The following is a 23168-nucleotide window of genomic DNA, read 5'->3' on the forward strand; positions in this document are numbered from 1 at the left end:
ATTAATCTGTTTTCCTAAACTGTCTGCCATTATTATCTACATGAGTGCCTCTCAGTGAACCCGGGGACTTCACAAAGGTTTTACTCTTCCTGCAGAGCCAGGACTCCAGGGCACCAAGGGTTGTGGGCAAAGCACAGAGATTCCCCTGACCAATGGCTGCATTGGGCACAGAGTACCTCACAAAAGACTCGCTCCTCATTTGTTTGTTCTATATCACCAGCAGCAAATAACCACAGACACAAATCTATAGACACCAAAGTGGCTTGGCCTAACCTCTAAAGTAAGATAATTAGCAGATAATTCATTTGTTCTCCCGCAGCAGTAGAAGCTTTGTTAATCAGGCAGTAGGTTACATAGACTTGCCTTTAATTACTTACAAAAAGGCACATGTTCTCCTACATCCACTAATAGTCAAATATCACAAGTATTATACAATATGTATAAAATTGCTGCAGTTATTTGTTTTCTTGGATCTTTCCCCTATCAAACTGTGTCTCTCTCAAGGGAGGCTACCCAGTCACTTTATCGCTGTGTCTCTAATACCTCCACCCAGACGTGGTGGGTCTCGTTAGATTATTGATGGCAAAGACCTGGAAGCACATATGAGATACTCTGGAAGATTTTGTGTGTTTTCTTTTTCAATTGGAACTGTTCACATAAAGGAAATGCACAGGGAACGTATCCTGAAGATTAAATCCCTACATTTCATGCAGTGGAAATGCACTTGCTATGAGCTCTTTAACCACATGGATATTAAGAATATAGTTTAAAAATGACTACTTACAGGCTTCCTTGGTGGCGCAGCGGTTGCGAGTCCGCCTGCCAATGCAGGGGACGCGGGTTCGTGCCCCGGTCCGGGAAGGTCCCACATGCCGCGGAGCTGCTGGGCCCGTGAACCATGGCCGCTGAGCCTGCGCGTCCGGAGCCTGTGCTCAGCAACGGGAGAGACCACAACAGTAAGAGGCCCGCGTACCGCAAAAAAAAAAAAAAAAAAAGACTACTTACATCTTGGCAAGGGGCTCCAGTAGTTTTTGATCATCCTTGTGCAGCTGGTTCAATGCCTCAAATGTCCAGTTGAGCCTGTAAGTAGCAGCAGCAGTTACATGAACCTATGTGTGAGATCTAGCTCTTAATGCCCACCTACACAATCTGCCTGTGGTCAGCTGGGACTCCCCTTCCAGAAAGAAGTCTTGGTTATAAAATGGTGTTAACATTTCAGAAGGATTGAAGGGTGTAGATTAACACCTCAAACCTCATTCTTATACTTTCCCCCCAATTATGATGGCAGTTACAACAAGTTAGTGAGCAGAGGCTTGCCATGCCTCTCTCTTCACCTCTTTTCATTATATTCTTTGTTGCCTTCACAAGGCTGACCTTTCTTTAACTGAGTTCTTTGCTGTTCATCCTCAGGGAAGAGACAGCTACATTGGGAGGGTGTGATATATTTTTATTTCACCCAATAGATCCAAAATAGTGTGATTTCAACATAAAATACAAATTTTAAACTATTAAAGAGATGGTTTAGATTTTTAGTACTAAGTCTTCAAAATTTGGTGGGTATTTTGTACTGACACAACATCCCAATTTGGAGAAGACACATTTCAACTGTTCAATAACCACGTGTGTCTAGAGGCACTGGACTGCCTATCAGTTATAGTTCGTTGAAGCTTACGCTGGATGCCAGGTAGATAGAGAACTGATGGTAGTTCTGGGCCATAAATGTTAGAGGAAAGTCACTATAGCTAGGGAAGAACGTCCATTTTTCTGTTTGTAGAAGCATCAGGATTTGTGGTCAAGATGAACACAGTTCTGTTAGAGCTGTGTAACTCTCTCTCCCAATTTTCGTCTGAGAGAGCCCCAGGTCTTGCTGTAGAGGCAACAGATCTATACAGCCCGGGATGTAGTGTATACACAAGGTATTAGAGAATTTCAAACCTTTCTGTTGCTCACTGATTCAGCCAGTGATGAGACAGCTCTTCAGGGATCCTAGAAAAATACTGCTACTCAGATTTCTTAATAAATGTTCATTGGATGAGAGACCAAATGAGCCAATAACCCAACTACCAATTCTCTGATACACAGAATATTTGCAGCTCTCAGCTATTAAGTTCCTGCTCATTTGCATGCTGGTCTTCGGTTTAAAGTGCTTTCATATTTCATCAGAATAATTTTTTCTCTCTCCTAAGGTCATAATTTTCATTGGATTATAAGTCTCCTTATGTTCAAGAATAAAACTAATTTCTTACACTATGCATGATGAGCTGTATTTGGATTCTCGAGTTATAATGTATTTCATCAAGACTGAATCTCAACTATGATTAAAAAAACCAGCTGTATTGAAATATAATTCACATACCACAAAATTAACCCCTTTTAAATGCCCGATTCAGTGAGTTGTAGTTTATTCACAGAGCTGTCCAACCATCACCACTGTTTAATTTCAGGACATTTTCATCACCCTACATAGAAACTCTGTACCCGATGGCACTCGCTACTCAGTACCCCTGCCCCCAAGCCCCATGCAGCTTCATTTCAATTGGAAAAATCACCTTAAAGGCTGAATTGAATGTTTTTGTGATTAGAATAGACAGTGGACTTTTTTGGTGTGGTGGTTTCTCTTATTCATTTGTTCTATAAATATTTATTGAATACTGTCTGGGGTATAAAAGAGGGAAGAGAGTAGACAGTTCTGCGTGTTAGATATGGTTCTTTTTTGAGATAAACTCAGAGTACACAGACTAGCTCTCTTTTCTGTGCTTGACTGCTGAAAGGTCCGATACGACTCCATTTTGCATGAAGTTAGAGTTTTAAGCTGGTAGAACACCATCATTTGGTATCTCTGGCCCCATAGAGCTGTGAATACATTTTCACAAGTTTATTTAGAGTTAGAACCTGGCTCCAAACAGGAGACCACAGGATATAAGTGAAGAATTTTGGCTTGCTTCCATATCACACTTGGCCTCGATTCTATTCTATTTCAGTGGAAAACCAACCAGGGTATAGCCCATGAACACCAACCCATCATTTCCTACACTCGTCATCCCGACACACACTCCCTCCTCCTGGGGGTCCGTAGTGCCACCTTAATATACTCAAAACATTCTTATGGGCATTAATTTCTGTTGCATGAATTCTTTGATGTAGGAAAGGCTTGCCTGACAGTCAATTCCCACAATACGTAGCCACTTCTAGCTCATGATTTTACTGCTTCCCTGTATGTTTGCTAATTGTGTTCTGTGTTTGTCTTATCTTCCTAAAGAGAATGAGGTTGCCTTGAGAATAGAGACCAGTGTGTCCCTGTCCCGCACCACCACTGTGTCCTGATGCTGTTAATACATGACAAATCATGGAATTGGTTTAGCTGTCAGGTAGAAGCTGTGGGTTGAGCCACTGTTTCTACTGATTCCCATTTTATAATAGTTAAATGAAGAGTTGGGCCCCTGACAACTGGTATGGCTATGTCCCTGCATTTGGTTTTCAGCCCAGCACCCTCTTTCACTGGATGTGCCTTGTGTCTGAGCACCTGCTATGTGCCTGGCTCTGGGCCAGGTGTTTGAAAGCAGCATCCCTCCTCTGTGCTCCCCTGTATCCTCATGTCCATCATTGCATTTACCCCATGGTACAACGCGGGCTGTGTTTTCTGTCTTCCTCCCTGGACTGTGAGCACCTCATGGGCAGAGTGGAGTTTTACACAGAGCCTGGCGCACAGCAGGCTCTCAAATTAATTTTGGTCACGTGAATAAATAAATTAAAAGGCAGTCATTAGCAGCTCTCTGACTAGCCAAAAGGACAGCACACACACATCTGAAACAATGAGAGAACAAGACAGTATCACTGAAAGGGTTCATTGTGCACAGCCGACAATGTGTAAACCGAATAAACTTTAGGCACCCATATCGTCTGGTATAGGTAAAACATGTTTTTGAAAAGTATAATCCAACCACTAAAACTCATTTTACAGTACATCAGATTTTTATCTGTATCTTTTTTTTTTTTTTGCCGTACGTGGGCCTCTCACTGTTGCGGCCTCTCCCGTTGCAGAGCACAGGCTCCGGACACGCAGGCTCAGCGGCCATGGCTCACGGGCCCAGCCGCTCCGCAGCATGTGGGATCCTCCCAGACCGGGGCACGAACCCGTGTCCCCTACATCGGCAGGCGGACTCTCAACCACTGCGCCACCAGGGAAGGCCTTATCTGCATCTTTTAAAGAGCTTTAAAGGAGATGTAACTTACGTTCAATAACAACACTTCACGAAATCACCTTTGTCTGCCCATATTCTTGTACTCCTTGCTTCATTGCAGCCTCTCACCCCAGTCCCCAAGTCTCTCCCCTCACTTGATGGGCACCTACTCTGTAGGCATCTGCCCCTTGGCTTTTTCTCAGCTCCAGACTCAGCCTCTCTGGCTTCCTTGACTCCCTCTCTTTCACTCATTATCCCAAGTCTGCACTGCAGAAAAGAGCCTGGAAGCAACCCAGTGAGCAAGAGCTTCCTTCCTTTCTAGAAGTGGGTGGAGGTGGGGAGAGCAGTAAATAGGATGTATATGGGTGAAGACTATGAATACTCCAGTAGTAATTTCGTCCCTGTTACCAGTGAAATAAGATTAAGAAATGGAGAGAATCTAACAGGGCTGGTAAAGAGTTGTCCTCTCCATTTGGGGACACGTCACTTGATGTTGTGATGTAAATAGCAGCAAACTCACAGAAGTTGTTTATGACCACTTAACCTAAACTAGATGGGACATCTTGCCCCCTCACCAAACACAGAATACAAATTGCTCGTCTCAGGAAGGGGTTCTCTGGTCTTCAAAATTCTCTTCGGTCCTTCCTACGGGAGTTTCAGCTCCCTGTTTCAACACAATCTGTGGCCAGGGGTAAACAGAGGTCCTACCTGGACGGATCACACAGGTGTCTTCTGTGCTGATGTGTAGAGCTGAATTCACCAGGCTCCTCAAGCTAAGTTGGCCCTGTGAGGGTTCAAGTCCATTTACCTGAGGAATCGAAGCACCCATTGCTTTGAAATTGCACAGTGTGAGTCTCCAACCCAGAGGCAAAAATTCAGTAATGTCATAACACAGCATCCATGTGTCAGTCAGGGTCCAGCCAGGAAAACAGAAACCACAAGAAGTATTTAAAACAGAGGTAACTTAATTTAACACAGGGAATTGGGTACACCAATCTGAGAAGACAAACAGGGATGATGGGGCAAGCTGGAGATTAGCAGGAACAGGAAGCAGAGACTTACCTGAGGCTGAAAGTATTCCTAGGGCCCAGCGGCGGCACCCACACAGGCCTGTCCCAAGGGAATAGGAACCTGGAGGAGAGGCCACCCAAGCTAGAGCCACGTGGGGGAAATGCCCTGGTTTCTCCCCCATCCCACCCACCTCCAAGTTCCCCGTTGGCTGAAAAGGAACCTGGGAGGGTGGCCTGGGTGCAGGGGCAGAAACCCTGCCCTCTAGCTCAGGTGGGGGGAGGGTGCGTGATGGACCTACCCTGGGGTAAACAGGCCCAGGAAACACACAATCCCTGTGAGATATCACTGGCAAAGCTGGGGAAAATAAGGATGCAACGGAAAGACAGACAGACTTGGCATGCAGAAGCAGCCTGGTCACCTGGGCATGCCCACACCTACTGCCACGAGAGGGGACATACAGGGCCTATGCCGGTTGCCAGATATGGCGGATGACACACTCTGATCCAGTGAAGCCTCACAATGGCCTGCAGAATTTTACCAGCAGCAAACTAGGCCCAGAGAGATGGAACAACTTGCCCAATGCCTTTCGGTGACGCCATTGGAGGAACAGGGCTGGCGCTGAGGCAGGGAGAGCTGGTGCTCTTCGACCTTCCTTTGCAAGCTTCCTTCTCAGCCCTACAGTTCTCCTCTGCCACTGACACTCACATCCTCCGCTCCGTCCCCATCACCACCCTCAGTGCACAGATGCACCCAAACCTCGCATCCGAAAGAGCTCCAGATCTGCTCCTGGGCAATAACGGGAGAAAAATAACTGGAGTGTTACCCTGACAGTGGCATCCTTATTTTACCAGGAGATCAGCTCTATGGCAGAGGCATGATTCTTTAATGATGGATCTGCAGCTTGCAGAAGCAGGTGGGGATTTGCTCTCACCCCTGAGGTAACGCCCACATAAGTCACAGCTTGCTGACAAGGCTGACGTTGGAATTTTTTGCTGTTGTTGTACATTTGAATTCATTTAATCCTAAATTTGGGAGGCCTCAATTATAAACACGGAAGAGAAAAGCCAAAAGATAGACATATACTAATTACGCACTGGGGTCTGTGGTGTGTGTGTACGTGTGTGTGTGTAAGGGGAGAGAGAACAAAATAAGAATTTTTGTCCTGAGTTAATAGTCCATTATAGAGCTAGAGTTAGTGGATAAAATGTGAACTAAAGTTAAGTACAAAGGAGGAGACATTATAGCATCCTAAGATCCCTAGAATCTTTTCCCTCACGTAGAGGATTCCCATTTCTTAAGTCGGAAGTCCACAGAGGGGGTGTGGCTAGGAGAGCAAATCTGAATATTATGTGGATACAGAAAGACACATTCTTTCCCATGGAGCTGACTGAGACACTCTCTGATGATCAGATGATCCCTGAAGATGTTACCCTGCAGATATGCGCGTATGTATGATAATCCTGCAGATATGTGCATATGTATGATAATCCTGCAGATATGTGCGTATGTATGATAATCCTGCAGGTATGTGCGTATGTATGATAGCATTAAAAGAATTTTCTTGAAGATAATAGGTAATTCTGGAAGCTCTAATCTGAAATGAAATACCTTAATGATGTAATTTTCAATAAATATAGTGGTTTTGCTGGTATAAAATATAAAGTACTTATAAGAATTTGTGTTACTAATAAAAAACTGGAAAGCCATTTTCCCCAAGGTATTTTATAATGATGGAGGTAGAAAATATCTAATTTTGTCGGGAATAATCTTCTCTCATTTGGCCCTTAAATTCCTGAAGATTCTCATAGCTGAGTTAAAAGCACAAGCAGTAGAATTTAGAATCTAACACATCCTGTTGGTGAGCTGTTATTTCCTCTGGGATCATTTCTATCATTTTTAAAAGAACTGTCCCTGTAAGCTTCTGTGTCCATGATAAAAATTACTCAAATATTTATAATGGTCAATATTTTTTAGAGAACTGATTGGGATTTTTAAGTTGTACCCTTAAAATAGCACTTAGGCCACTGCAACATATAAATAAGTGTAGAAAACTCTTGTAAAGTCTGCATAACTGCCAAAACTCTTTTGCAGATGCATTTATAAATCATAACTATATGAATGCATGAGACCTCTAAGATGCTTAAATCAAACATTAAATTTCATGGCACCATTTGGGTACTTGTGTTGGGATTTAGGGAGAATCTCCTTTGGATAGTGCAGTAAGTGGTCACAAGACAAAATAGGCCCCATTCCACATGGCAGACAGATGAGCTTAAAGAAGAAGTGTATGAGGTAATTTTCCAAAGAAAGGGAAAAAAATTCCCCAAGATCAGTTATTTGCACTCCACGTTCATGGTGTGTTTTTTGTCTTTTTCATTCAGAAAAGCAGCAACCATATCTAGGCAGTAAAAAGCAGTATTCTCTGCCTGTGTGAAAGGAGACTTGGGCTTTGCTCAGGTCCAGCCTGGCTCTTCTCTGGGATCCCAGGTCATAAGGACCTGTCAGCCATCTCCACAGGCTCTGCTATTGTTGGTGCCCTGCTCTCAAGGTGACACCAAATCAGTGCTTACCGTGGTCCTGTTTAAAGGCAAGATTCTGCTCTATCCTAACCTCAGACGAACGTAGGTGCCAGTTAAACCCTAATGGATGGCGTGGTTCTTGCCCTAGACCTGAGATCAAGTAATTGGGATGGAAATATAGACGGGTGTCTCAGGAGGAGAGTCAGTTCTGTTCTTCGTTCCTGCAAGAAGTTGCAGGGCGTCTCTTTCTAAAGATCACGGGTAAGCTGGGTCAAATACGAATAATACAGATTTTCAAGTGACTAACGCACAGTTCAAATTTTAAGTAATATCCTGAAATCACATGTTTGCTCCCTATAACTATATGACTTTCATAGTAGATTTCTTTAAAAGTAATATCCTGAAATCACATGTTTGCTCCCTATAACTATATGACTTTCATAGTAGATTTCTTTAAAAGTAATATCCTGAAATCACATGTTTGCTCCCTATATGTTTGCTCCCTATAACTATATGACTTTCATAGTAGATTTCTTTAAAAGTAATATCCTGAAATCACATGTTTGCTCCCTATAACTATATGACTTTCATAGTAGATTTCTTTACAAGTAATATCCTGAAATCACATGTCTGCTCCCTATAACTATATGACTTTCATAGTAGATTTCTTTACAAGTAATATCCTGAAATCACATGTCTGCTCCCTATAACTGTATGACTTTCATAGTAGATTTCTTTACAAGTAATATCCTGAAATCACATGTTTGCTCCCTATAACTGTATGACTTTCATAGTAGATTTCTTTACAAGTAATATCCTGAAATCACATGTCTGCTCCCTATAACTGTATGACTTTCATAGTAGATTTCTTTACAAGTAATATCCTGAAATCACATGTCTGCTCCCTATAACTGTATGACTTTCATAGTAGATTTCTTTACAAGTAATATCCTGAAATCACATGTCTGCTCCCTATAACTGTATGACTTTCATAGTAGATTTCTTTACAAGTAATATCCTGAAATCACATGTCTGCTCCCTATAACTGTATGACTTTCATAGTAGATTTCTTTACAAGTAATATCCTGAAATCACATGTCTGCTCCCTATAACTGTATGACTTTCATAGTAGATTTCTTTACAAGTAATATCCTGAAATCACATGTTTGCTCCCTATAACTATATGACTTTCATAGTAGATTTCTTTACAAGTAATATCCTGAAATCACATGTTTGTTCCCTATAACTATATGACTTTCATAGTAGATTTCTTTACAAGTAATATCCTGAAATCACATTTTTGCTCCCTATAACTATATGACTTTCATAGTAGATTTCTTTACAAGTAATATCCTGAAATCACATGTTTGCTCCCTATAACTATATGACTTTCATAGTAGATTTCTTTACAAGTAATATCCTGAAATCACATGTTTGCTCCCTATAACTATATGACTTTCATAGTAGATTTCTTTACAAGTAATATCCTGAAATCACATGTCTGCTCCCTATAACTATATGACTTTCATAGTAGATTTCTTTACAAGTAATATCCTGAAATCACATGTCTGCTCCCTATAACTATATGACTTTCATAGTAGATTTCTTTACAAGTAATATCCTGAAATCACATGTTTGCTCCCTATAACTGTATGACTTTCATAGTAGATTTCTTTACAAGTAATATCCTGAAATCACATGTTTGCTCCCTATAACTATATGACTTTCATAGTAGATTTCTTTAAAAGTAATATCCTGAAATCACATGTTTGCTCCCTATAACTATATGACTTTCCTAGTAGATTTCTTTACAAGTAATATCCTGAAATCACATGTCTGCTCCCTATAACTACATGACTTTCCTAGTAGATTTCTTTACAAGTAATATCCTGAAATCACATGTCTGCTCCCTATAACTGTATGACTTTCATAGTAGATTTCTTTAAAAGTAATATCCTGAAATCACATGTTTGCTCCCTATAACTACATGACTTTCATAGTAGATTTCCTTAAAAGTAATATCCTGAAATCACATGTTTGCTCCCTATGACTATATGACTTTCATAGTAGATTTCTGTACAAGTAATATCCTGAAATCACATGTCTGCTCCCTATAACTATATGACTTTCATAGTAGATTTCTTTACAAGTAATATCCTGAAATCACATGTTTGCTCCCTATAACTATATGACTTTCATAGTAGATTTCTTTACAAGTAATATCCTGAAATCACATGTCTGCTCCCTATAACTATATGACTTTCATAGTAGATTTCTTTACAAGTAATATCCTGAAATCACATGTCTGCTCCCTATAACTATATGACTTTCATAGTAGATTTCTTTAAAATGGTATCTGACAATATTCAAACTGTCACACTGCCAACTCAAGTCTGATGCATCCAAATACCTGAAGTACATTGCTTTCTGACTAGCACAGAGTGGTGAGGAAGTCCAATATTTTCCCTTGTGGATTTTCTAGAATATTAGTTTTGGTTAATAGATAACCTCCCCCAAACGTATCTTATGTTGTAAAACGCATAGGAAACAAAAGGTTAAACAAAGTTCAATTGGTTTTTTTGCTACCAGACTTTTTCAAAGGTTTTAACTAAATAGACCAACATGTTCTTTTGCTTCCTAAGAGAAAGCCAAGAACGCAGTGTTTCACTTGGAATCCTCTTTTTGTACAAGGAGACCCTTCAGAGTAATATTTTGCAGTACTCATTTTGGGAAATGCTAGTTTACATGATCCCTTTCTGGGGAGGCGGTGAGGATGCTCCCACCACTGGCTTTTTGCTCCTGTTCCCTTCGCCTGAAATACTAGCCCCAGGCAGCCACATGGCTGGCTTCCCACATCACCTTGAGTCTTAACTAGGAGGTGATTTTCTCAGTGAGGCCTTCCCTGATCAACTTTTTAAAATTCGGGTCCCTTTCTCAACATTCGCTAGCCTTCTTCCCTGTTTATTTTCCAGCGTGGCACCTTCTAGCTTTTTTTCCCCTCTATCTTTTGTTTATTATCTCTCCCTCCCTCCCAAATAGAGGGTAAGTTCCTTGAAGGCAGGGACCTTCCTATTGCCACACTCAAGGGACAGCTCTCAGCCTGCATTTTATTCAGCCTATTATTTTATTCAATACCATCGAATGCTCCATCGACTGAAAATACTGCGATAGCCTGAAAATGCTCCCTTCACTCAGCCTCCAGGACACTGTCCTCTTTCCTGCCTGCCACCCTTCAGGTATCTGTCCCGGATTCTTCTCATATTTGTGCCTTTAAACATGGCAAAGCTGAGGGCTCAGTCCTGAGATTTCATCTCTGCTCTAGCTTCACTCACAAAGCACGTGGATGCGAACATCATCTACAAGCTGATAACTCCCAAGTCATTTCGGCAGCCCAGATGTCCCTACCCGTCGTTGTGGTGGCCGAGCTCATCAGGGCAGGATAAGCTATGCTGGGTTTGGTTTTACTAAGAGAATCAAAGTTTACTTCTTACCTGCTGTCCTTGGTAGGCAGCTCCACTAAGCACGGATCTCTCCTCCACCAAGTGGCTCATAGGTTGGGGCTCCTTGCATTCTGGGGCTCCCCCATCTTCTAGGACATCAGAGTTCTTCTTTTCCAGCCATGTGGAAGAGAGAAAAAAAAAGCACGGGAGATTCACATCTATTTTGTTTGATAAAGAAGTGGTGAACCTTACTTCTGCCTACGTTCCGCTCTCCAGAACTTGGTCGTATGCTTCATCTTGTAACACGGGGGCTGGGAAGTGTAGTTTAGCCAGGTTCCCAGACAGGGGAGAAGACCAGGGTACAGGTGAGCTCCACCAACTCCATTGCTAGGAGGAAGGAGGAGTACCACAAATACATTTCATGGCTTTGTCTTAATAGAATCCTCCCTGCTGTTTATTTTGGAGATGGGTTACTGCTAGCTTTTGATATGGAGAAGTGATGTATATCTAGTGATTAGAAAATAAATTGTGCTCAAATACAAGAAAATTTTCAGCTGACTCAAATCTCCTACAGAATGAGGCCATGTTAAAATGATTACATCTATGCTATAAAAGTACAATGTTCCCTAATAAGGCAGGGCCAGTATGGAGAGATTCAAGTTGATCTTTAAAACTTCCAGAGTGCTCATCAGGAATACTTGTTCATTCTGTTCTAATGACAACTGAAACTCTTTAAATGACAGCACTTTCAAACCATGAGGACAGTCCTCTTGTAAATGTCATCTAAAGCGCTCGCAGCTAAAGCAAGATTAAGAAATTTTAACTTGGATTTGAGATTTATGCTTTGAAATGTGTATTGTTTTATCTCAATTAGTGAGCATATGCACCCTTAAAACCCTCAGGAAGATGGTCGACAATCCAAATTTTGCTGACATATATAGAGTTTGTATGAACCTACAGTAGGAGATAAGAGCTTCAACTATAAGAACTGACAGGTCTGGATTCAACTTCATTCAGTCTCTTACTTGATGTGTGAACTTGAGCAAGTTTTTAACTACTCTGAGTAAGATTATGTTTCCTCATCTGTAAAATTGGGATATTATAGACACTATAACACATGTATTATACCTACAAAAGATTGTCATGGGTGTGATATGAGATAACATATGTAAAAATTCCTGGTAGATACTAAGTGCCCAATTCTTAACTATTAAATTACCTTTACTGACTTTAATGTTTTCTCTTAAATTATATCTATTAAGACTTTAACATCTTACTACACTTACTTATTATGAACTTAGTTACAGACCAAAGATATTTTCGTGGTTAAAACTTTAACATTTGCCAGAAGATTTGCTTCGAGTGACCTCTGTGTTCCTTTGACCGTGCTTCTTTCTCTAAGACACACCATGGTTTTGTGACTGTAAGGCCTAAAGGGTGAAGCACATCGTATCTTCTGGCATTGATTGCCCATGCAAATCAGTGACTCAAGCAATCTGGATTTCTCCACTAATTGGCTTTTAAATAATGGGCAACAATCATCTATTTACTACATAAGGCCCCTGAGGGAAACTTGGAGATGTTGACCAGAATAGAATATGAAAAATATCATCAAGGAACATTGTTTAGGTTGTAGCCAGGGAAGATTCTGAGTTTGATCTGCTCGTCTGAACCAGTTTGACAGAAGGCCAGTTTTGCTTACTCTGTTTAAGAGAATTGCCAAAGCATTATAACAGTTCTAGGATCTGCAGATAAAAAAAAGTTCAGCCTTTAGCAGGCCCTGATCTGAACCTGCATAAAAAGCCCAAGCCCTTCCTACCCTCAGGAGAACACTGGGTTGGTACAGCTTCTCAGAAATCAATGATGCCTTCTAGGAGCGTATATTTGAAGAAAATCCATAGCCCGTAATCAGCTGGAGCTATCTCCCAGCGGCGTCCAAATAAGCACGCTCTTTTCTCTCTCATGCTTGCTCCTGACTTGCTATGTAAAGTATTTGGTGTGTAACTGCTTTGCATGAGCTCTCCATTTCCTTGCAAATAGGTGGATATGTGACTTTCACACTAATGAGTACCACATGGTGTAATAGAAACCCATCACCATGAAATAGAGCATTTTTAGAAGGCTCTCTTGCATCAGGGAAGCCCATTTATGCTGCTGAAAATGTTTTTATCTGTCTGCTTTGATGTGGGAAATGGGTATCATTAGTAGGACATGAGCCAAACCCTAACTTCATGCTTGTGTCCTTGTGTTGCCTTCAGACCTACATACATGCAGTTCGGTGAATGAATGGAGGCCTTCAGCCAAGGTCCTGAAAGACACTCAGAGTCACCACAGGGAAGAAGGCAGACGGTCTAAAAGACAGCTCCTGTACTCATCCTCTCTCTCTTTCCTTCTTTGCCTTTGGTTTTCAGAGGAATCTTAATAGATGGGGAGAGGGCATAGTATCTGTGAATTTGAGTGGTCCTGCTCCGGTCTCCACATAAAAGAGGTAGAAGAAGAGAGGAAGGATGGGAGTTAGAGACAGCCAGATTGAGCAGAGCTCCCCAAGCCTTGCCAGGCAATGTGATTTTGAGGTCAGGTGTGTCTTGAACCCTGTTGGAAGTATGTTTGCCTGCAGGCATTACAAACTTAGCGAATATCGCTAGCAAGTGCTTTATTATCCAACTGCCACCAGTAACATCTGTAACTGATCGTCAAGGAAAGAGAGAGGAAATAGTTTTGGCCCTACCATGTTGCTCCTAAATCTTGATCAAACACAAGAAAAGGCAGCTGAGTGATGCTTGAATAGCGCCAGTGTGAAAATGAAGTGCAAATGTAGTACCCATTTAAAAATGAAGGATTTTTCTAATGGACTGCACGAATCACTTAATGCTGCTCAAGACTCCCAAAGAAAAGAGAGAAGAGCCCCTTAGAATGTCCTGCAGTGTATCTCGTGCCTTACAATTTACCTTGGCATTCTTTGTTTAACACTTCACATAAGGCAGAAAAGATTAGCCTTAGAAAAGCTTCTGCTATACTTAAAAAAAATGGCTACTCCTATTGGGGAGTTTTGAAATATTCACAGTAATCATATTCTTTGATTTTATTTTGAGATAATTGTAGACTCACACGCAGTTGTAGGAGAAAATACAGAGCGATTCCGTACAACCCTATTCAGCTTCCTCCACTGGTAGCATCTTGCAAAACTACAGAGCAATAGCACAACCAGAATATTGCCATCCGTAGAGTCAAGTTAGAGAACATCATCACCACAAGGCTCTCTCCTGTTACCCATTTATCAGTCTCGCACAGCGTTAATAGTTATCCTCTCCCTGGGAATTCCTTCTAGGGAGCTGACCTTGATTCTTTAAAATTAGCCTCAGTCCTAAGCCCAGGTACCTTGCACGGCTCTGAAAGAGTCATGCCACGTCCATGATGCTGTGACTCTGGTTCACCCTCTTATTTTCCACAATAAAGTCCCATCTCCAATACTCATTCCACAGTTACATTTCTGAACAACAGAATGTACAGTAGAACCTCCTCTATCTCCTTCTCTTTCCTAGTTGATTTATCCCACTCAACTGGCTTTCCCAATTTCTTAAAAAAAATTTTTTTCCCGCATGTTCAGACCTATTTCTTTTTTTTTCTTTTTTTTCTTTTTTTTTTTGCGGTACGCGGGCCTCTCACTGCTGTGGCCTCTCCCGCTGCGGAGCACAGGCTCCGGACACGCAGGCTCAATGGCCATGACCTACGGGACCAGCCGCTCCGCGGCATGTGGGATCCTCCCGGACCGGGGCACGAACCTACGTCCCCTGCATCGGCAGGCGAACTCTCAACCAGTGCGCCACCAGGGAAGCCCCAGACCTATTTCTTATTACCCCACCACTCTCTTGGTCACTGGCTCCTCCTTCATTCATTTTTTTTACACATCTTTATTGGAGTATAATTGCTTTACAATGGTGTGTTAGTTTCTGCTGTATAACAAAGTGAATCAGCTATGCATGTACATATATCCCCGTATCTCCTCCCTACTTCCTACACTCTCTGGTATCAGATCCTTATTTTAATAACCCTTGAATGCTCCGATTTTTATCTGGTGTAGGAAAATAAGGCAGATGGATGAGAATAGCCTTCTCTAAATATTCAGAGAGCAAAGAGGGGATCCTAGCTTCAGCTTTTCTGGTCAATCACTGAGCCAGTATTCCATTTAGGAGGGATTTAGAGGTAGCACTCTTTGAAGGTGGAGTTAGAATATTAGTTATTTTGGAAGATATGCTTGCTAGATTACCTAGTGTGAACATGTATTTGCGTGACTTGGGGGTTAGAGGAAGGATCGATTATAGCGATGTTAGCACTCCAAGCTACCCTTGTGTCACCACTATTCCAAAGAAAAATATTAGAGAAGCATGACTGTAAATTTAAAAAAAGGACACCAAGGAACACAAACCTGACCTCAGCAGCCTAGTGCATGAGTAGAGCTCCGATAGAGAAGGAGGGAGAAGGAGTCAAAGTACCAGGAGGCCGTGGCGATGGCCATTTCTGCCAAGTGTTTTAAAGAATATAATCCAGTGTTTGTCCTGTAGTCGACACTCATAAGTATGTGCTGAATTGAAGAGGTGCAAGGTCTGAACTGATTGTTCAGTGAGGAATTAAAGACAGTAAACCAGTCATTACATAAAGGCAATTTTCTGTCCTCCCCTCTCCCTCTGTAAACTCTACCTTGTATTATTTGATACTGATTATTTGATATTATTCCACGAGTATCAAGCAGGCCATTAGTTGTCCAATGTAAAAACATCAAGCCCAATGTAAAAAACATGATCCCATTTAGAAAGGAAAGAAGGAAGAAAAGGAGGGAATAAAGGAAATGAAGGGAAGGAGAGCTTGGGGAATCACTAGTGCTGTTCACCAACACTTTTGGTCTTTTCTTCACCAGCCACATGGTAGAATTATACTTCCTGACACCCTAGAAGTCAGCCACGGGTTTGGCCTGTAAAATGTGACAGATGAAGCATGTCACTTCTGGCAGCCAACCTTAAGAGCTAAGGTGTGATTCCCCATGCTGTTTCCCTCAGCTGTGGCAGCCCTGTTCCAGACGGGGAGGCTACATCCCTGGCTGAGAGCAAGTCAAGCCCGGCTCCTGCCAACCCTGCAAGGACATTTTGTGTGAACGAGAAGTAAATCTTTACAGTTTTAAATGATAAAAAGCAGGGGTTGTGTGTTACGATAACATAACGTAGCCTGTCCTGAATGACAGAACATAGTAAGTAACATAGTCTTTCACAGTAGGATGGTAGGTGTTTTTTCTTTTCTCCTTTCTTATCTTTTTGTACTTTCTAATTTTTCAAATAATTTTTAAAATCAATTTTGTACTCTTCTAGAATGGGTATATTTTTAATAAGGAAATAAATTAATTTAAAATAAACTAGGGAAAAGATAATTTTTATGATTTGAATATGTTTATAATTCAAAATTATTATATTTTTATTGATAAATGCATGAAATACACAGAAATGAATGCCACGTTCTTGAACCTGGGGTATGTTTTTGGAGCATACTCTTTAGTCACCAAGAACTCTGAAAAACAAAATGTCACACTGTCATGGAATCAAGGTTTACCATCTTGAGATAGGTCTGCTCCAGCCCCTAAGAAATGCACCTTCGTGAGGGTGGTGGACTCCTTTGGGGTCCTGGGAGACATTTGTGTGACAGACAACTTCCCATTTATCTGTGGTTTGCTAATGAGATCAGGAAAAACGACCAAAAATGATGTGCATTACTTAAAAGAGCACTCTGTTTTCTAATTTTCCTTCCCTCATCCTTCCCTTTGCACAATACACACATACACACACACACACACACCATAATTAATAATGCAGTCAGGCTCATTCGACGATAACCATACCATTTGCACATTGCCCTTATTACACAGGACAGCCTTGTTACATGTGTTTATCTGCACATATTTGTTTGCCGACCTGAATGAGATCAATAAGATCCCATGCCTTCAAGATGGCAGACTCACAGCCAGGGCCAACCCACAGACAGCTGATGGGTCTCAGCCCTGTTTTCTTTCAATCTCTTCTGACACAAATTGAAGACAGTGCTGCTGTCTTTGAGGTCTGAGATTCCACAGACAAAAATTAGGAGTCTCCAGATATTTTGTAAAGGTTAATGTTTTATTTGAGAGTTTACCTAGTGCCTTTGCAGTAGTATTTACAGGGTTTTCTTCCACTTGACCAACCTAGAAATATATTATATAATAGACTCTCAATAGAAATAAAAGCCCTCTTATTGGTCCTATTGAAAAGGATAGTAAAGCCCTGGTTTACAGATAAACTCTTTGCTCTTTTTCTTCTTCTACAGCCCCAGAACCCATGTTTAGCATGTAAGACAATGAATTATAGTTATTTTTAGTTCTGGATAACAAGTTCAAAAGGCCCTAAAAGTGTGGAGAAAAGGGAACACTCTTGCACTGTTGGTGGGAATGTAAATTGATACAGCCAATATGGAGAATCCTTAAAAAACTAAAAATAGAACTACCATATGACCCAGCAATCCCACTACTGGGCATATACCCTGAGAAAACCATAATTCAAAAAGAGTCATGTACCAAAATGTTCACTGCAGCACTATTTACAATAGCCAGGACATGGAAGCAACCTAAGTGTCCCTCGACAGATTAATGGATAAAGAAGATGTGGCACATATATACAATGGAATATTACTCAGCCATAAAAAGAAACGAAATTGAGCTATTTGTAATGAGGTGGATGGACCTAGAGTCTGTCATACAGAGTGAAGTAAGTCAGAAAGAGAAAGACAAATACCGTATGCTAACACATATATATGGAATTTAAGAAGGAAAAAAAATGTCATGAAGAACCTAGGGGTAAGACAGGAATAGAGACACAGACCTACTAGAGAATGGACTTGAGGATATGGGGAGGGGGAAGGGTAAGCTGTGACAAAGTGAGAGAGTGGCATGGACATATACACACTACCAAATGTAAAAGAGATAGCTAGTGGGAAGCAGCCGCATAGCACAGGGAGATCAGCTCGGTGCTTTTTGACTGCCTGGAGGGGTGGTATAGGGAGGGTGGGAGGGAGGGGGATGCAAGAGGGAAGAGATATGGGAACATATGTATATGTATAACTGATTCACTTTGTTATAAAGCAGAAACTAACATACCATTGTAAAGCAATTATACTCCAATAAAGATGTTAAAAAAAAAAAAAAAAGGCCCTAAAACACTGAGGTTATTGCTTAGTGCTCATTGCAAAGGAAAACCTTCTGGGAAAGGTCTTACTTTTTAAGAAACCAAAAAATTTTTAGATCCCAGACTGTACCTGAAAGAGAAAAGAACACCTTATTAAGAACTTCTACTTTTCTAACTTTACATTTGGAATAGTGAGGGATTTTGACAAATGTGCAACTTGGTCTATACGGTCTCTCTACCCTTACTTGGTGGTTTCATTAAGTTTTTTAAAAAATAGAATAAACAAAAGAAAAAATACATACCCCTCAAAACAAAGAACTTTTACTGGAATTGTTTAGTTTAACCTTCAAAATACTTAATTCCTTTGTACTCTGTAAAATGTCTAGATAGAGGCACAATTATTGTTAAATTTTTTAAAGGTCGACCTTTAAGCACAGGTCCATGTACTTACCTTGGAAACTAGGTCTCAATGTAGAAGGTGCCCGTGGAGCCTATAGACTCAAAGGGTTCCGAAAAAAGTTAATAACCCTCATTCTTTGTGACTAAAAAAGACCCAGGCAGGGCATTTCATACACCGCAAGGAGCAGCTAGTGGCCTGAACTGTTCGCTCAGATGAGAGGCTCCTTCTGCTTTCATCCCATCTTGCTAACATTCTACAGAGATGTTCCGTTGCAATGAAATTGATGGCCAGCACACTTGGCAATTCGAATTGCATTAGCTGTTCCTTCTTTTTTAACGCCATTAACCACACGAATGCAATCTTTGGAAGCCCTATATCAGGAACTCAGGACCTGGTGCTGTGGGACTAGCTCAGGTCTTATGGTCAAGGTCCCTTGTTCTGTGGATCTAATTAGCATGCAGAGCAGCTTCTCAGCTTCTAAAGTGTAAGCTTATGCCCTGAGCTGGATTCTAAAATTGAAAGTATTTTTTTAAAGGCTCTTATTTCCTGATATTTACAAAATGTGTTCATCTGCAGAAAAGGAGGACCTCAATTAGGGGAATCAACTAGCCCATCAGTGAGCAAATGTCTGTCTCCGGGACCTACTGTGTGGATCCCAGGTTGAAGTAAGGAGCCAGTTCTGAAATCTGTGAAAAGGAGCCACAGATGTTGGATGCTGTCAGACTCTGGAGGATTTCAGAGAGCCCCATCTCCGAAGAGCCTTTGAAATCCTTTTCCAACCCCTTCCTACACAGCTTCAGTCACCCAGAAAGTTGAGTTATCGTCACGATCACCCAGTGGAACGGGCTGGAGCCGGAGAGCAGAGAATGAGGGTAAAGGGTAAAGAGAGCCATCTTGCAGGGCTCATGGGACCTGAAGCCTTGGTGCCCTGACACTACGAAGAATTCCAACTCCTTCACTGTCTGGGCTGCAAATGATCTGGTGTCATGTCGGAGGTCATTATCACTGTGACTTGGAAAAGACAGGCCTGACGTACGATTTCTCAGTTGTGGAGCCACAGGGGAAGAGGGAGGCAAGGGGAACAGACAAGACCTTAACAGCTGGGAAGTGAGGGTGTTTCCTGTCTCTCCCTCCGCTAGCTGGTGCTTCAGTCTGAGAGAAGAAGCACCCCCTCCCACCTAACCTGTGACGTGTGCTGATCGGTGTGCGTTTCTTTCTTTCCACCCAGGACAGCTTTCCTGCCCGCTTTGGAGGAGTCCATTTTGTCAACCAGCCCTGGTACATTCATGCCTTGTACACGCTCATCAAGCCATTCCTTAAAGACAAGACCAGGAAACGGGTAATGAAAACAAAAACCCAAAGGGGGGATTCAGAGGCACAATTACAAAGCCTGTCCTCTCACTCTCTCTCTCCCTCTCTCTCTGTATTTTTCATTGTGTTTTTTCCTGCTTTTCTGTAGCCCCTGAGCATTTGAGCCTCAGCTGGAGTTTGCAAATGGCCTGGATTTAATCAGTAATTTAGTAACTGAGTTATTTTACCGTACGGGTGACAAACCAAAGGAAATATTGAAGGCATGCAAATACCAGATGCCCCTTTTACTGTAAATGCTTGTGGGAAATATGGGGTCAAGCAGCTTCCTGTTCATGGAATATTTTAAGAGCTAGCATTTTGTCCTGTGAATGTATTATTGCTACGAAGAATACTGATGATTTGTATTTTTCCCCATGGCTCTTGGGTCATAGCTGACAGCTCCATCACCTTTGAGATTGGGAAAGCATTCTTCTTTGGAAATAATAGAGCTCGTAGGAAGAAGTCTTTTAAAGTCTTGATTGCATCAGCTGATGACATTTGGGAAGCCAGCCTCTTCCACCAGAGCTGGGTATTTTTTCATGGCATTCTGATTAGCTGAGAAACCGAACATTCTTTAACCACTCGGAATCTCAGTTTCTTCATTTATAAAATGGAAAAACTAACACCCACATCACAGAGTGGTTGGAGTAATTTAATGAGACAGATAGCATAAAGCCATTCATGTAGTAGAGACTCCAGGACACGAATTTCTCTTTCCTATTTAGCTCTCTTTTCTTGTAAGCTTTCCGATTTCAGCTATCACCTGGCTCAGGGACGTCACCTCTTAAAGGAACCAGGGTCAGTCTTACAGCGCCTTACATAGGCCTCTATGCCCCTGGGACCCCGTAGTGGGGAAGAGCTCTGAGTATTCAGGGGGGAGTGACGATGTGAGGGACACCCTCCCATACACACTCTGCAGGTTTCCTAACTCCTAGACCTCAGATGCTTCCAGATCCTTAGGAAACACTGCAGTAGGGTATGGGATACGGGGTAATTCCGCTGTCCCCAAATGAGTGTCGAACTGGGAACTAGAATTCACCAGGCCCAAGAGGCAGAGACATTCTGGAACATTCTGCAATCTGTCTGGGGTTCACGACAGTGATAAGGGCAGAGAAGTGCCCTAGACTGTTCTCAATGTGGCTTCATGCTTCTCACTGGCTTCATTTTCTACTTAAGAAGGATCCAGTGGGAATTCCTCCCACAAAGCAATCGACATTTGTGCTGTGCCATTGAAGGGGGTTTCTGGAGCTCTGGGTGAAGAACAGAATCTGACAGGTGGGGATTCCACCTCCTACCTGCTGAATTCCTCCACCCCACAGGACCCCCGGAGAGAGGGCCAGTTTCAACAGCGCTCCTTTTCCTCTAAGACCTGGAAGTGTTGCGTGGGTGGGTACCAGGGCCAGTATTTTGCTCCAGCTTTTCCATGCTTCAAATACTACAATTCCTCCAGTGAGACATTTTGCAAAAGCCAGAATATGTGAATTTCTTCAAAAAAATTCTTGTTAAAATTCAGTCATAGCCAACAATCCAGTGTCAGAAAATGTACACTGTCTTCTGAAGTGCTACAGTATTCTTGTGAAGAATTTTAACACTTAGCTTCTTGTCCCCTTCCTCGTTAAATGATGTCATTACATCACAAGTTAAAATCAGTACAACACAACAAAGTAGCAAGTATTTATTATATACTTATATAGTACATTATAATAAACAGGCACACCTTGGAGATATCGCGGGTTCAGTTCCAGACCACCGCAAAAAGGCGAGTATTGTGATAAAGTAGTCTATTAAATGTGCAGTAGCATTATGCCTAAAAAAATGTTCATACCTTACCTCTTGCACTGTTGGTGGGAATGTAAATTGATATAGCCACTATGGAGAACAGTATGGAGGTTCCTTAAAAAACTAAAAATAGAACTACCATATGACCCAGCAATCCCACTACTGGGCATATACCCTGAGAAAACCATAATTCAAAAAGAATCATGTACCACAATGTTCACTGCAGCTCTATTTACGATAGCCAGGACAGGGAAGCAACCTAAGTGTCCATCGACAGATGAAGGGATAAAAAAGACGTGGCACATATATACAATGGAATATTACTCAGCCATAAAAAGAAACGAAATTGAGCTATTTGTAATGAGGTGGATGGACCTAGAGTCTGTCATTCAGAGTGAAGTAAGTCAGAAAGAGAAAGACAAATACCGTATGCTAACACATATATATGGAATCTAAAAAAAAAAAAAAAAGGTTCTGAAGAACCTAGGGGCAGGACAGGAATAAAGACGCAGAAATAGAGAATGGACTTGAGGACACGGGGAGGGGGAAGGGTAAGCTGGGACGAAGTGAGAGAGTGGCATGGACATATATACACTACCAAATGTAAAATAGATAGCTAGTGGGAAGCAGCCGCATACCACAGGGAGATCATCTCGGTGCTTTGTGACCACCTAGAGGGGTGGGATAGGGAGGGTGGGAGGGAGATGCAAGAGGGAGGAGATATGGGGATATATTTACATGTATAGCTGATTCACTTTGTTATAAAGCAGAAACTAACACACCATTGTAAAGCAATTATACTCCAATAAAGATGTTAAAAAAATTATTAAACAAATTCCTCATTAACAGTCAGAAACTTTACATGTTCTTTTTGTTCTCCTTGAACTTGTATTTCCATTATACTTCCCCCACCGACTCATAGCCTCATATAACATTTTTTTATACTGGAAAGCATTTTATCGGTGACCCTGTTACATTTCCTTGCAAGAAAAATATGTAAATAAATATAAATTACTCTTTGATTACCCATGACCCTAATGCTTTAAGTATCAAAAATTTTTCTTTTAAGTTGGGTAATCATTAAAAATGTTATTAATGCACAATTGTCCAAAACAATGTAAATATATTATGTTAATAATTATTAAAATTTAAAAGTAAAATTTTTATTTAAAAAAGTTCATACCTTAATTAAAAATACAAAACAAAAAAAGTGTAATAGTTACAGTGAAGATCACTGATCACAGATCACCATGACAAATATAATAATATATAATAATAATAATATAATA

General features: G+C 41.3%; 1 protein-coding gene across 1 annotated transcript in view; it reads left to right on the plus strand.

Annotated features, from left to right (window-relative positions):
• Window positions 1-23168, plus strand: part of CLVS1 (clavesin 1) — a 141734-nt gene that overhangs the window by 89365 nt on the left and 29201 nt on the right. Inside the window, exon 3 of the mRNA XM_060116097.1 lies at window positions 19979-20089. Coding sequence (XP_059972080.1) covers window positions 19979-20089 — 111 coding nt within the window. The remainder of the gene's footprint in view (window positions 1-19978; window positions 20090-23168) is intronic.

Source organism: Mesoplodon densirostris, chromosome 13 (genome assembly GCF_025265405.1).
Source record: "Mesoplodon densirostris isolate mMesDen1 chromosome 13, mMesDen1 primary haplotype, whole genome shotgun sequence".
Classification (NCBI taxonomy): Eukaryota; Metazoa; Chordata; class Mammalia; order Artiodactyla; family Ziphiidae; genus Mesoplodon; species Mesoplodon densirostris.